Below are 16,567 nucleotides of genomic sequence, written 5' to 3'. Positions count from 1 at the left end.
CAAGACTATGGAAGCTACTGAACAATATCATTGATAGCACATACAAGTAAAATTTTTCTGAAGATCATTTAACAATACTTTCAGCAATACATTGACAGGGAGCTGCCAGAAATTCAAGCCAGATTCAGAAAAGGATGTGAAACAAGGCATATCATCACTGACATCAGGTAGTTCTTGACTGAAAGCACAGAATACCAGAAAAATGGTACTTGTGTTTTATTGACTATGCAAAGGCATTTGACTGTGTGGGTCATGACACACTATGAATTGAGAAGAACGGGAATTCCAGAACACTTCAATATGTTCATGTAGAAGCTGTAACTAGATCAAGAGGCAGTTGTGCAAAAAGAACAAGAGAATACTGCGTGGTTTAAAATCAGGCAAGCTGGGCACCAGGGTTGTATCCTCTTGCCATACTTGTTCAAATCTATATGCTGAGCAAATCATCAGAGGAGCTGGCTTACATGAAGAAGAATATGGCATCAGGATCAGAGGAAGGCTTATTAATAATCTGAGATATGCAGATGACATAACCTTGCTCAAAGTGAGGAGGAATTGAAGCACTTGCTGATGCAGATCAAAGAATGTAGCCTGCAGTATGGATTACAACTCAATATAAGGAAGACTAAAATCCTCACAACTGGACCAATAGGTAACATCATGATAAATGGAGCAAGGTTGACGTTGGCAAGGTTTTCATCTTGCTTGGATCCACAATCCATGCTCATGGAAGCAGCAGTCAGGAGATAAAAAAAACATATTGCATTAGGTAAATCTGGTACACAAGACCTCTTCAGAATATTGAAGAGCAAGGATGTTACTTTGAACACTAAGGTAGACCTGACTCAAGCCATGGCCATTGACCCAAATCTCTATTGCTTCATACGTATGTGAAAGCTGGACATTGAATAAGGAAGACTGAAGAATCAATGAATTGTGGTGCTGGAGAATATGGAAAGCACTGTGGACTGTGAAAGGACAAACAGATCTGTCCTGGAAGAGGGAAGGGCACAGTGGTCCTCAGAGGCAAGGATGTGCAGACTTTGGGCATATTGCTAGGAGAGACCCGTCCTTGGAGAAACACCTTGTTTGGTAAAGTGGAAGAGCAGTGAACAAGAGGAAGGTCCTTGAGGAGATGGGTTGACACAGTGGCTGCGTCAATGACCTTAGGCATGGGAACCATTGTGAGGATGGCACAGGACTGGGCAGTGTTTTGGTCTGTTCTGCATAGGGTCACTATGGGTTGGAGCTGACTCGATGGCACCTAACAACAACAACAGAGTTGTATTTTATATGGTTATCAGTGGCTGATTTTATAGATTACCAGGCCTTTCTCTTGTAGTACCCCCATCTGAACTTGAAATTCCAGCCTTTTGCTGATCAGTCACAAGGAGACTCTTGTTTTTATGCCTGAACTTTGCTGCCTGGCCACGAGATAACTCATGTCTGCACTTACATTAGTTTATGCGGGTTGTAAGGCTGAAAGGAAACCATATACGTCTGTATAGAGCAGGCCGCAAGGGATGGTTTTGGCTGGAAAGAGCTGGTTTGCACAGTGTTATCTGCACTACCCGAGGTCTCCAGCTTTTGTTCGTTCATGCTATGCCCTTATTGGGCATTTCTGTTGTCCCCCCCCCCTTTTCCTACTACAACCAAAAGGTTCTTGAATTTTCCCTCGTATACATACATAGGAATTTCTTTTTTGTTTTTGCTTTTTCTGTGTGACCCCAATGTGATTTGAACACAAGAATTTCTCTCTGTATTGTTCTAGTCATGCACCAATTGAGTTTTAGAACTCATACTTAACAAAATTTTACCACATGCTGTCAAATTGTCTTCAAAGGTGGCTGTATTCATTTTAGACTTCCCCACGTCACTTCTGAGTTTACATTTCTCAGATTCCCTACTTGTCCCCTGAAATGATGAGACTGTAGCGTTTTGCTATCTGGTAAGCTGTTTTCCGAGGGGTCATTGAACAGTTAATTTCAGTATAACACTAGATTACATACTAGGCAAGAATCAAAGGTTGCGGAACCGACTCGGAATGGTCCACTGTAGTCTTTGGCCGGCCCGTTGGCCACGCCCTCGTGACTTTCCTTCGGCGTGTTAGTTGGTGTTAAAGGTGGTCCCCGGACTGCACCGCGCGGGGGCGCCCCTCGTCGGGCGCAGTTGGTACATCCCGGGGTCGGCGTCCCCCGCGGTTCCGGTTGGTTTCGTCCCAGAGGGCCCCGCGCCTGCGCTCGCCCGGAGCGAGCGACTCCCCAGCGCGGCGGCCGAGCCTCGCGCGTGCGCGTGCGCGTGCGCGCGCCCGTTTGTCCACTCCCTCCGCTCCTGACGCGCGGCGGACGCTCGCGACCCTCGGCGCCTCTGGGGAGGGGCTTGGCAGAGCGGCGCCGGCCGGCCGGTGAGTACCTGCTGCCGCCCGCCTCCTTCCCGCCCGCGCAGCGGCCGCGGCCCGCTCCTCCCCGGTGGGCCCCTCGAGACGCCGCAGTGGCCGCCGCCCGACGTCGGGTGGGCCCCTCGAGACGGCGGGTAGGCAGGCTCCTCCCGACGCCGCGGGCGGGGGCTGGCAGGAATCTTCCGCCGCGGGTCCCGGCCCGCCCCTCCACGCCTGGGGCCGGGCCTCCTGGTCCGCGGGCTCGCCGGCCCTCGCGCTCCCTTCCCCGCGGGGCCGCCCGTCGCGGTCCTCGGAGAGACCCTGTCCCCGCTCCAGGGCTCCTTCCTCGAGCGGAACTCGTTCCCGCCGCCGCCTTCCGTGCCCGAGGCCCCGGCGCCGGCTCCTCGCCACCGCGGGCCCCTCACGCCCTCGCTCCCGTCCGCCAACTTAACTGTTTTTGCCCGGGCGATCCGTTCCTTCGATAGTTTCTCCTCGCGGTAAAAAAAGGGATTTTCCTGGAAGATCCTCTTCTGTCGTTTCCCCTTCCGACTGAGCGGTCCGTTTCCCCTGTCTTCGACAACCGTTGCGAGCCTTTCTTCACAAACGAATGTAGTTGAGCCTTTCAACGATTTTTTGAGCTCTAACACCGCCACCTCCTCCCCCCCCCCCCCCCGGAAAAACCGTTGCCGTCGCGTCGGATTCGAATTCGATTCTCTAGACCGCGGTAGAACTGCAGCCGCCGGGTGGGGTTGGATCGCTGACTTTGTGGGTAGCAGCTGAGCCCAATACATAATTATAAGTTGATTGTTATTCAAGGTATGTTTGGATTCAGTGGTTGGGCACTCCCGCCCCCCCTACCCCCCCCCCCCGTGAGGCTGAGTTTAAGTGAGGAAATAAAGCTTCAGTTCGTGTGTCTCTGTATAGATTGACACTTAATTTTTTAAAATGGCAAGTAATCAAGTTACTGTAATTAGCTTATCAAGAGCTGGATATCAAGTTTCTTGACTACCGACTGACTTAGGGACAAGAGTCAGCCTTTCATATAAGATTGTTCTTACAGCCCCCAGCTTTCAAAACAATGTTGACGCATCTGGTACCTAGGATGTCACATTTTTAATTTCTCTTGTCGGTGATTGCTCCGCAGCTAGATTAAAATGACAGATGGGCTAAGAGAAAATGACAAATGGTATCCCAGATGGGGAATTTTTAAAGGCATTTTGCGGAAGAAGTGACTGCTAAAGGCAAAGTCAGCAGGTCTACACCCTTGGAAACCTATAAGGGCAAGTCTGCTCAGTGCCACGGGGTTTCTATGAGTTAGAATCGTCTGGGTAGTGAGTTGCTTCTAAATTTTCTAGCAATCCGCCAGCTTAACTGTTAAAAGGGATCTGTTGGGCCAAATTCAGGGTAAGTCTGATCATTTTATCCTTATGTACCTGCCAAGTAAGTGTTGGGCTATGAACTGCAAGGTTGATGATTCAAATGCACCAGCCACTCCTGGAGAGAAAGATGAGGCTGTGTTCTCCTATAAACGACTATATATAGAGGTGGATATGTATAGATGGAATCATGGATGTTGCCAATTTTGAGCACTTTCTTCAAGAAAAAGAGTTAATGGGAAAGTTTATAATCTTGGTGCAGGTGTTGTATCCATCGAAAGAAGCAAGACTAAGATCACTGTAACCTCCAAGGTGCCTTTTTCTGAAGGAATTTGAAAGCTGTCATTACAAAAGATTTGAACAAGACACAATTGATTAGTTGTGCTTAGTTACTAATAGCAAAGAAAGTTATGAATTACGTTACTTTCAGATTATTAACCAGGACAAAGAAGAGGAAGAAGAGGATCGAAACTCACTTCTCTGGAATATTTTATATAAATCCTTGATTTATAATTGGGAACACCCCTTACCCCACCCCCGCAAAATCTGAACTTTAGCTACGAAGAAGAGAATTAGCACTTTATTTATTGCTAGGCAGTCTTCGCTTAGGGTGAAGTCTTGAAATGAGTTTCTGATAAAGTGTACTGTTGATCAGTAATCTCCAGTCATGTGGAATAAAGTCTGGGAGAACACCTGGCTGGAATGTTTCATCCGTCATCCTCTCTGGCACACCGCAGAATGAACTGATGAATGTGTAGGGGAGAAACTGATTTCAATAAAAAATTATTTTGAGATTCTAGAGACCTACCCTCTCTACCCAGCCCTCTGTGAATCTGCTTTTTTTTACACAGTGAGTTATAATGCACATTGAAGGCTATATAGTCTTTGAATTTTATCAGTAAGTGTTTCAAGTCTACTTTTCTCTACATTGATTCTACAAATCATGTATTTTTTCTTTTACATTAAAGACATTAACCATGAAACAGGATTGTGTTGTGTCATTATAGACTGGTTTTCTTAAAAAACTTTGGAAAATAAATGTCACAGTCTTAGAGGACAAATTTTTATGATGAGACTCAGTGTGTTGCCTCTTTTTTCCTTTAAATAAACTTTTATTAAAATGGCACTTGTCTGCTAATTTCTCTGTACCTATAAATTCTGTAAACAGCTTGCCTCCTGCCACTGCACTGTTACTCAAACGGAGTAAAAGGATGACACTGGCAGGACTGGGGTACCTATGGTTACATCCCCACTAGATAAAGGGCCATCCTGGTCACTGGGAACCCACCAGGTCCACTTAGAAACCAACTTCAGTGATAAAACGGGGCCTGTGGTTTTAGAAGCCTCCACCTGGACTTTGTGTTCTCACCTTTGGGGTGTACACTTACAGCTAGTTTGAGCCCATCGGTGTCATAGAGGACCGTTTATTCTTTTCAAATTGGCCAGTACCAGCCCCTTTCAGTTCACTAATACCTAGGGTATTGATCTTGATGCATTCATTTCATTTTTAACAGTTTTCAATTTCTGTAGATTCATATTTCATGCATTCCATGTTCTAATTAGTAATGGATGTTCACAGCCGTTTTTTTTTCTCATTTTGAGTTGTGCCCCATTAGATTTGCTTCATGTCATTGGTATCAACTGTACCTTCCTCAGTTGTGTGTTGTCTCTGTACCAGAGGGACTCATCTTCCAGCACTACATCAGTTTTCTGCTATCCATACGGTTTTCTGTGGCAAATCCCTCAGAAATGAACTACTACTTTTTTTCCCCTTGTATGTCTTAGCCTGGAAGCTCTGCTGAAACCTGGCCACCATGAGTGACCTTGCTGATACTTGAAATACTGCTGACATACCTTCTAGCATCACAACAGTTTAAAAAGCACCACTGTTTGAAAGTCTGACACGAGTGGTGAAGAATCTCTTAGTTCCCCTCACCACCCTAATCCTGTATCTGTTAGCAGTAACTTTTCATTTTAAATAGTCTTTGTCAGGTAAATTTCAATATATAGTTGATATTGAGAACCAGTAGTCTTGAGTTACTATAGCAGGGCTTGGGAAAAACGGTTTAAGATAAGCAATTGTGTTATTGCATATCCTAGATTTTAGATAGCATAATATTGGTTTTGAGATTTTTGTCGGAAATGAGAAATGTTATATATGTGTGTGCCTTTTTTCTCTGGAAAAGATGGAATTTTAAAAAATTTATTAGGAATTAGGTGAAGGTTTGCAGATTAGATGATCAGTTTTACATTCAACAAGTCGTCAAACTGCCCAATGCCTTGCTGTGTTTCTATCATTTTTGTGACCATCTTCCTCTTAAAGAATATTATCTTCTTCACCTAATACACCTGTTTACTGTAGAGGTTAGAGCCTGTGACTTCCCCTTCTAGCTCTTTCCCTCCAACTCCTGGTAACCATTACAGTCTTTCTTTTCATGTGAAAACCTTCGTTGATAATTTATTGAGTGGTTGCATACAGTATTTGTGCTGGGTTAATTTCACTCAGTATGATGTCCTCTGGGTTCATCCATGTTAGGACGTGTTGTGCAGATTTCTCATTGTTCTTTAGTGGAACAAATGGAAATTTTAAAGAATAATAAATTCAGGAATTTGGTTTTACTTTTGATGATATAGGTATCTTCTTTTACATTGCCAAATTAAATCACACACAGAAATTGTTTACTTTGACTAAAAATGTATCTTTGTATTTCAGAGAAAAAGATGCCACGAAGAAAGAAAAAAGTTAAGGAAACATCTGAATCCCAGAACTTAGAGAAGGAAACAGAAACTAACACTTCTGTCAATTTGAAGAGGAAACGTAGATTTGAGGATACATTCATTGTGATCTCTGATAGTGATGGAGAGGTCAGTATTCCACTGAATAGTGGAACTCTAGGTCTAAAATTAGGCCTCTATCCATTCATGCTTTGTTATGGGGCAATACTTTAGTGGCAGCATGCCAGTCCCTGTAATTTCTACTCAGCTTGATTTTTGTTTATAAATGTTACTTATAGTTACCTCAAAGAATATAATCCATGCTGTTTGAGGATCGATTTGTAATGGTTCATTTTTGTAATATGATATAAGGTTATGTTTTTAAATTACTTAAATAATTTAAGTCAAATTTAAAACAATTTGGGTATCTTGAGAGAAAATCAAGAAACAAAAACCACTGCCTCAATTTGATTCCAACTTGTAGCAACTCTATAGGATAGAGTAGAACTGCTTTGTAAGGTTTACAAGGCTGTAAATCTTTAGGAAAGCACACTGCCCCGTTGTCTTCTGTTGAGTGGTTGATGAACTCAAGTCAAGTGCATTAACCACTGTGCCACAAGGGGAAAGACAATATAAATGACCTTTAGCTCTCTAGATCTGTTCTAATATGGTAGTAACGAGTCATCTATGACTATTTAAATAGTTTAAATTAAATAGAATTTAAAGCTTTTCTCTGGTATTACAAGTTTGTGTTTGCTCTGCAAAGTCATCAGTTCCAAACCATCAGGCAGGCACTCTGAGGGGAAAATAACGGGACTTTCTACTCCTGTAAAGAGTTAGAGTCTTGGAAACTCACAGGAGCGGTTCTGCCCTGTCCTATAGGATCGCTAAAAGTTGGTATTGATTATGAGTTGGCTGTGAGTTTGTTTTATTTGGTTTCTCTGGGATGCAATTACATTGCATGTGCTTAACACGAGTTTGCCATCTAATGCATTGGGGAGCATAGCTGTAGAGCCTTTCAGCACTGCAGAAAGGTTTAGTTAGACCGTGCTGCTCTAGATCATAGCCTTCTCTAGGTCACATCCAACAGATAATGAAAACATGGTTTCCTTCCATTTTCCTTTTTTTTAGCCTATATTTTTTATCTTGAATTTTAGTGGTAGGACGCTAATTTGAAAGCTCACAATTCTCTTTGGCTCTTTTCTCATTTTGAATCATTCACAAGGAGTTGGTCACCATGTGGGGGAGCAGTCTTCCCACAATCGAATGGGTCCAAGGGGTGGTTGTGTAATTGAGGGGTAAACTAAAGAGACATCTGACAAGGTGAATCATGCAAGGGCTCACCTCTCAGTCATGACTTCAAGAGCGAGGTTTGAAAAGAGAGTAGTATTACAATCTCACGAGTTTATATAATCTCGGACATGCAGGTCACGGTCAGCACATATGTAACAGGAAGTGGTTGTACAATGGACATACACATAGCAGGAGGGGCTCAAGCTAGGGATGTACACACAGTAGGAAGGTATGGCACTAAGGGCACACATGTGACAGGGAGGCAAAAATGTAACAAGATAGGTGGGCTCTAGAGTCAGGATGGCAGCCCTAACCTGGGTTGTTTGAGTTGGCTTGACCATAGGGGTCTTTGAGCTCTTCTCCAGGGGAACAATAAATGATCCTTATCAGAAAGGAGTTGGGTCCTACTTAGGGTGGGACAGACAATAGGGTCTGATTGCTCTAGATGACTGATAAACTTCAAGCAGTTGACTCTCAAAGAGTATAGTGAGCAACCACAGGTTTGCAGACCCTTTAATACAGTTCATCATGTGGTGGTGACCCCCCAACCATAAAACTATTTTCGTTGCTACTTCATAACTAATTTTGTTACTGTTAGGAATCTGGTGACTCCTGTTAAAGGGTCGGTTGACCCTTTCGAGGGGTCCTGACCCATAGGTTGAGAACCACTGCCTTAAGGTATGAATGTTGAGTTTGTTTGCAACTCTCTTCCCAGTTATGTTTCCTATATTACCACATCTAGAATTTATCTCCTCAATAACACACATATTCCTTCTTTTTCCCATTTTCACATGAAAGTGATAGACATTCATGCTCCTGCTGTTTGAGTTCGTCTAACCGCCTTTGAACTAGCTCCTCAGTCTTGGTGTTTCCCTTTTTCATTGAACTGATTACAACTTTCTTTTTAGTTCAGATTTAAATTCTTTTAATTTTTTTACAAGGTTTTAGCTCTCGCATCATTATAATCAGCTTTCTAATGTGGCCCTATCTACAAGAACTTTTCCTCCATCTCTTGGCAAGGCTATCCTGCTGCTTATCTCCTATCTTTTTGTCGTTTCTTGAGAAATGATGAATGAGAGATAAAGGTTTGATACCTTGGACATCTGAAAATGTCATATTCCATCCTTGTAGTTGATTGGTATTTTTGCCAGTTGCAGAATAGCAAATAATAATTTTAAAAAAATTTAAGGGTATTACTTTATTGCCTTTTGGTTCTGTTGCTATTAATTGAGAAGTCTTAAGCCATTCTAAATATTTGCCCTGGGCAAGTGGTCCCACTCTCAGCCCAAAAAACCAAACTCACCATGTAATCAGTGCCAATTCATAGCAGCCCTATAAGACGGTAGAACTGTAACTGCACCCCCTCCCCCAATGGCTTATGAGACTGTAATTTTAAAAAATAATTTTATTAGGGGCTCATACAACTATCACAAACCATACATGCACCAATTGTATATATGTAAAGGTCAGTGGCAGAGAGAGAGGGAGGTGACCAGGCCCTCCTTTCTTCTCTCTTTTTTTAAATAAAAACATTTTATTAGGGGCTCATAAAACTCTTATCACAATCCATACATACATTGATTATGTAAAGCACATTTGTACATTCATCGCTCTCATCAAAACGTTTGCTCTCCACTTACGTCTCTGGCATCAGCTCCTCCTTTTCCCCTCCGTCCCCGCTCCTGCCTCCCTCATGAACCCTTGATCATTTATAAATTATTATTTTGTCATATCTTACATTGTCCGACATGTCCCTTCATCCACTTTTCTGTTGTCCATCCCTCAGGGAGGATGTTATATGTAGATCCTTGTAATAGCTTCCCTCTTTCCACCCCACCCTCCTGGTATCGCCATTCTCATCACTGGTCCTGACGAGATCATCTGCTCTGGATTCCCTATGTTTTCAGTTCCTATCTGTAGCAGTGTACAACCTCTGGTCTAACCAGATTTGTAAGGTAGAATTGGGATCATGGTGGTGGGGGGAAGGAAGCATTTAGGAATTAGAGGAAAGTTGTATGTTTCATCACTGCTACACTGCACCCTGACTGGCTTGTCTCCTTTCCGTGACCCTTCTGTAAGGGGATGTCCAATTGCCTTACGATGGGCTTTGGGTCTCTACTCTACACTCCCCCCCTCATTCACAATGATATGATGTTTTTTGCTCTGACGATGCCTGATTCCTGATCCCTTTGACACATCATGATCCCACAGGCTGGTGTGCTTCTTCTATGTGAGCTTTGTTGCTTTTGAGCAGGATGGCCTCTTGTTTACCTTCAAGCCTTTAAGACCCTAGACACTATATCTATTGATAGCCAGGCACCATCAGCTTTCTTCACCACATTTGCTTATGCACTTGCTTTGTCTTCAGTGATTGTGTTGGGAAAGTATGCATCATGGAATGCCAGTTTAATATAACAAAGTGTTCTTGCATTGAGGGAATACTTGAGGGGAGGCCCAATGTCCATCTGCTACCTTAATACTAAATCTATAAACATATGCATATAGAGCTATTTCCACATCCTCATATATAAATGAATTTACCTATGTACATACCTTTATTTAGATCTCTATAAATGCCCATTACCTCCTAGCTCTTTCCTCTATTTCCTTTTGCTTTCCTCTTGTCCCACTATCATGTTCAGCCTTCATTTGGGTTTCAGTAATTCTTCTAGTTACATTATCCTTGATCACGCCCTACCAGGCTCCTACACCTTCCTCACCACCGACTTGGATCATTTGTCATTCCTTTGTCCCTGGGTTTGTTAACACCACTACCTTACCCCACTCCCCCTCTCCCATGTTCCTCGGAACTGTCAGTCCCATTGTTTTCTCCTCCAGATTGTTCATCCAGACTATTTTATTTAGACAGATCTGCAGAGATAATAACATGCACAAAAGAAAACAAAACAATAAAAAGCCAATGACAAAAAACAAAACATAACAAGACAGGAAAGCTTGCAGTTAGTTCAAGGACTGTATTTTGGCCTTTAGAAGTGTTTTCTGGTTGAGTCTGATGGGGTGCCAAGCCCTGGCCCTAAAGTCTATTTTTGGTATTCCCTGGGGACTTTGTTGCTTTGTTCCCCTTGCTGTTCTGTTGCACACCTTTAGTGTTTTGACTGGGGTCAGATTGGGGGCAATTCCCATACTGTGTCTCCAGTGTTGTCCCCTGTAGGGCTATGGGTCAGTGAAGGATGTCATGTCTCATAGAGGGGCTGGCCGTATGGCTTTCTCTGTGGATTGGCTGCTCTAAGCGGGAATATCGTCCTCAAGGTTTAGTGGGCCAGAATGTGCTCCACTCTCTCTTCCTCCTCCTCCATTTGCTCCCATGTGCTCTTATCAGACATGTCCCTTTCCCTGAGCTGCAGATCAGTGCTGTCCTCTGAAATAAAGTCTCCTGGGGGGAGGGGATTGGGGTAGTTGGGATTGGGGCCGGCTCCTCAGACCTCTCCCACTGGTTCCCTACTTAGGGCTTTTAAAAAAAAATGATTTTATTGGGAGCTCTTACAGACCTATTGGGATTGTAAAGAATTAGGAACCCCTGAGATTAGTGCACTGAGAGATACTCTTTAAATTGAAAGCCAAACCTATCTCCTGAGATTACCTTTTAGCAAAATAGCAGACTGGCACAGAAAATAAAAGATACTACCTGTAAGATCAATTACTTAAAAAGTATCAATAGAAGACTAAAAGTTCAAAAATTGCCTATGCCAAGATAAAAAAAAACACAGAAACAGAGACCATAGTACTAAAAAGGGAACAAACAATACAATTAAGAAAATGTTGACAAACTGTGATAAATATAATGTCACCAATTTCTGGAAATTGTCAAATGAGAGCCTATCTTGCTGTGTAAACATTCACCAAAAACTAAATAAAATTTTTTTTTTAAAGAATCAACTTGGAGGAACCAATCTGTGTAAAAGAAAAAAATTCATAACACTAAAATGTATTTGAATAGGTAAGAAACGTTATTGCCTACCTAAAATGACAGGATGCTATATTTAGAAATATTCAAAGGTAAAAAAATGCTTGGCTATTAAGCACATTTTGGTAGAAATGAAAATTTAACAGGAAATTTGGAAGATAACATTAAGAAAATTTCTCAGAAAGCAAAAGACAAAGAGACAGAGAGAAAAGAAAAAAGATGAAAATAACAGAATCAGTCCCAGGAGATCCAACAATAAAATAGTAAAAGTTCCAGAAAGAAAAATATAACAAATTATCAAGGGAATATAATTCAGCAAAATTTTTGAAAATTATTACATACATTACGCATTGAAAGGACCACTAGGTAGCCAATACCATACATGAATATAAAGCTGTACCATGATAGGAGGCGTACTTTGAGAGTTCACAAGAGTAGGGACTAAAAGATAATTTCACTCACCTATGGGGAGAAAAGGGGCTTTCTAGTCCCATAAAGAAGTACAGTGGGTTTGTTTAGTTTGTCATTGGCTTTTTGTTGTTGTTTTCTTTTCTTGCTTGGTTTTGCTATTTTGTGCATTTCTAAATTTCTGTATATCTGTCAAAATTAAGATAGGCTGGATGAACAATCTGGAGGAGAAAATAACGGGACGGACAGTTCTGGGGGGGCCATGGGAGAGGGGGACGTAGGGGGAAAGGTAGTGGTGTTAACAAACCCAGGGACAAGTGAGCAAGTGATCCAAATTGGTGGTGAGGAGGGTGTAGGAGGCCTAGTAGGGCATGACCAAGGTTAATATAACTAAGAGGAATTGCTGAAACTCAGGTGGGGACTAAGCATGATAGTGGGACAGGAGGAAAGTTAAGGGAAATAGAGGTAAGAGCTGGGAGCCAAAGGGCATTTATAGAGGTCTACATAAAGGCAAGTACATATGTAAATATATTTATATATGAGGATGTGGAAATATCTCTATGTGCATATGTTTATAGATTTAGTATTAAGGTAGCAGATGGACATTGGGCTCCACTCAAGTACTCCCTCAATGCAAGAATACTTCTATTAAACTAGCATTCCATGATGCTCACCTTCCCAATACAATCGCTGAAGCTAAAGTTCGTGCAAAAGCAAATGTGGTGAAGAAAGGTGATAGAGCCTGGCTATCAGAAGATATAGCGTCTGGGGTCTTAAAGGCTTGAGGGTAAACAAGCAGTCATCCAGCTCAGAAGCAACAAAGCCCACATGGAAGAAGCACACCAGCCTGTGATCACGAGGTGTCAAAGGGATGAGGTATCAGGCATCAAAGAATACATATTATAACATTGTGAATGAGGGGGAGTGCGGAGTGGGAACCCAAAGCCCATCTGTAGGCAACGTGATATCCCCTTACAGAAGGGTGGCAGGGGGCTAGTCAGGGTATAGTGTAGCAACGATGAAACATACAACTTTCCTCTAGTTCCTAAATGCTTCCTCCCACTCTCCCCACTATCATATTCCCAATTCTACCTTAAAAATCTGGCTAGACCAGAGGATGTACACTGGTACAGATAGGAACTGGAAACATAGGGCCTCCAGGATGGATGATCCCTTCAAGGCCAGTGGTGAGAGTGGCAATACCGGGAGGGGTGGAGGGAGGATGTGATAGAGAGGGTAACCTATTACAAGGATTTACATATAACCTCCTCCTTGGAGAACAGACAACAGAAAAATGGGTGAAGGGAGATGTCGGACAGGGTAAAATATGACAAAACAATTTATAAATTGTCAAAGGTTCATCAGGGAGTGGGGAGCTGGGAGGGACAGGAAAAAATGAGGAGCTCATGACAGGCTTAAGAGGAGACCAAATGTTTTGAGAATAATGACGGTAACGAATGTACAAGTATGCTTTATACAACTGATGTATATATGGATTATGATGAGTTGTATGAGCCCCCAATAAAATGATTAAAAAAGTCCTTTTCTTTCGCATCAGATTTTGACAAAGTATTTTATCTACTGTGTATAATCGTGTATAAGCTGAGTTTCTCATCAAATTTTTAATGCGGTTTTTGTGGTAAAATTAGATGCCTCTATATATATAGATTTAGTATATAAAGACATTAGCAGAAAGACATTGGGCTTCCATTTAACTACTCTGTCAATGCAAGAATACTTTCTTCTATTAAATTGGCACTTTATGATGCTCACCTTCTCGATACAACCGCTGAAGACAAAGCGGGTTAATAAGCAAATGTTGCAGAGAAAGCTGCCTGTGCGATCACGAGGTGTCAAAGGAATCAGGTATCGGGCATCAACAGAACAAAAAATCCTGTCATTGTAAATGAGCAGGGGAGTGCGGAGTGGAGACCCAATGTCCATTTGTAGGCCACTGTACATCCCCTTACAGGGTCTTGGGGAGGAGACGAGCCAGTCAGGGTGCGATGTAGCAAAGATGAAATATCCAGTGGGCTTAGGTGAAGAACAAATGTTTTGAGAGTGATGAGGACAATGAATGTACAAACAAATGTGCTTTACACAATTGATACATTTATGGATTGTGATAAGAGTTGTATGAGCCCTAATAAAGCGTTATAAAAAATTAGATGCCTTAGCCGATAGGCGGGTCAGCTTATACTCGAGTATATCTGGTACTATTAAGATAAATCTCCTTTGCTTTCAGTGTCCATGGAATAATTTTTTAAATCTTATCTCTTTCATTTTCTTTGTATCTTTGGATTTAAAATGAATCTTATAAGCATAGAGTTGAATAACATTTTCTTACTCATTTTGCTAATTGATGCCTTTTGACTGGAGAGTTTAATTTATTTAAATTTGAAATCATTACTGATAAGGACTTTTACCATTTTCCTATTTGTTTTTGGTATATTATATCTTGTTATCCCTAATTTCTCCATATTGTATTCTTTTTTGTGTTTAGTTTGTGTATTTTAGTCAACCATTTTGTTACTTTTCTTGTTTCCATTTGTATATGCGTGTTAGTCGGGGTGGACTCGAGAAACCAATTCATAGATACTCATACATGTATAAGGAGAGGGCTTTATATCAAAGAGCAAATTGTATATTAAAAAAATCCCAGCCCAGTCCAGATGAAGTCCATACGTCTAATATTACCACATATGTCAATACTGGCCCATAAATTAGACTCACGCAGCCATGCTGTGAAGCTGAATGCAGGAAGATTGCAGGCCAGTGGGTCAAAGTCTTGTGCATCCAGTGGTGGTGGAAGCATCTCGGTGCTGGCATTGGTCTCCATGTTGCTCCTTGAGTTCCAGGCTTCTGGATGCATCAGTGTAGCTCCATGTGGCTTGTCAGCAAGAAGACAAAACAAAGAGTGTCACCCACCTGCAGGGAGGAGGATAGGAGTGCCCAGAATCCTCAGGAGAAGGCCAAGCCCACACGGAGGCCTCATAGTCCTATGGCCTGATAGACAGGCTAGACTCCACCCCTTCTAAGTTAACAGATTATGTAACTGCCACAATTAAAAAAAAATTTTGAATTGGGTGAAGATTTACAGATCAAATAATTGTTCCATCTTACACATTATATTTTGTTTCATAATTTTTATTGAAAGTCTCATTATGTAACACCAATATCCCACTACCTTCCTGTACTTTTCCTAACCCTTCTGAACTTTGTTCTTGGGTTAATGTTGCCCCTTTGATTTAAAATGGTTGATTAAGGAGAGCTACCTCCTTAGATTTATTGTTCCCATTGTAGACCTGTCTGTTTGACTGTTAATTGAGCCATAAAGATGAGTTCAGGACCAAACCTGAGGATGACTTAGGGCCACAGTTGCAGCAATTCCTCATCTCTTTCTGACTAGTAAAGGTGATTGTTTTTCACTGTGTGTGTGTGTGAGTGAGTGAGTGAGTGAGAGAGAGAGAGAGAGAGAGAGAGAGAGAGAGAGAGAGAGAGAGCGTGCACCTCATGGTGACCTCTTTGTGTGCTGGTCTCTTTTAAGCCATTCCCATGTGTGCTACTTGGTCGCTGTCTTTCTCCGGAGTCTGTTTCTCATTTTCTCCACTCTTAATCCTGAATATTCTAATGTTATCCTTTTCAGACCAGTTGATAGTGATAGCTAAAAATCATTTACTTTTTCTGGTCATTAGATAGTAGAAGCTTGTGTTCATTGGACTCAATGTTTCCCCATGTGTTTGATTTTCTCACAAGGAAGAAAGGATCAGTGCACTCTAGATGGCTGCACATGAGCTTTTAAGACTCCAGTTGTTACTTCAAAATAGGAAGATTATCTTAGTGGACTATATCATGCTAACTGACCCCTGATTCTATGGTGTCCCTTAAGGCCATGATCCTGAGTACCAGACCTAGTGGCTCATTTCCTCAGTGTTTGATATGACTATGACATAGTTAATAATTTTGCATACTTGTATGCCACCACATTCATGGACATACTTAGAGCAAAAGTAAACACACTTGGACAGTTATCCTGTCAAGCCTATATATATTTGTGGGTATAGTTCCATCCTCCCTCCCATATCTACCTGTTTAATCTTGAGTGTCTATTGATTCACTGGTGTGGATGGTGTTAGGTGCCATTGACTCAGTTCTGACTCATAGCAACCCTGTGTACAACAGAATAAAATACTGCTTGTTCCTTTGCCATTCTCACAATTGTTCTTATGTTTGAGCCATTGTTACAGCCATATGTTTGGGCTCATTGATGGTCTTCCTCCTCTTTTTTTTTTTAACATGATGGTCTTCCTCTTTATGCTGACCCTCTGTACTTTATCAACTATGATGTTCTTTTTCAAATACTTGTTTCTCTTGATAACATAACCAAAATATGTGAGACAGTTTTGCCTTCCTCACTTCTAAAGATCATTCTGGTTGTAGAGATGTAAATAATATGAATAAGAAACGGACAAT

General features: G+C 41.9%; 1 protein-coding gene across 5 annotated transcripts in view; it reads left to right on the top strand.

Moving 5' to 3' along the window:
* The first annotated feature begins 2,256 nt into the window (after window positions 1-2,256).
* UIMC1 (ubiquitin interaction motif containing 1) overlaps window positions 2,257-16,567 on the top strand; it is a 106,878-nt gene continuing 92,567 nt past the window's right edge. For 2 of the 5 annotated variants that reach the window (XM_075542007.1, XM_075542008.1), the window contains exons 1-2: window positions 2,257-2,404; window positions 6,467-6,618. In XM_075542007.1, the coding sequence (XP_075398122.1) occupies window positions 6,475-6,618 (144 nt within the window). In that variant the 5' untranslated portion in view covers window positions 2,257-2,404; window positions 6,467-6,474. Of the gene's footprint in view, window positions 2,533-6,466; window positions 6,619-16,567 lie in introns of all 5 variants that reach the window. The other 3 variants (XM_075542005.1, XM_075542009.1, XM_075542006.1) reach the window with 2 other exon arrangements.

Source organism: Tenrec ecaudatus, chromosome 2 (assembly GCF_050624435.1).
Source record: "Tenrec ecaudatus isolate mTenEca1 chromosome 2, mTenEca1.hap1, whole genome shotgun sequence".
Classification (NCBI taxonomy): domain Eukaryota; kingdom Metazoa; phylum Chordata; class Mammalia; order Afrosoricida; family Tenrecidae; genus Tenrec; species Tenrec ecaudatus.
This window is presented reverse-complemented; position numbering and strand designations above follow the sequence as displayed.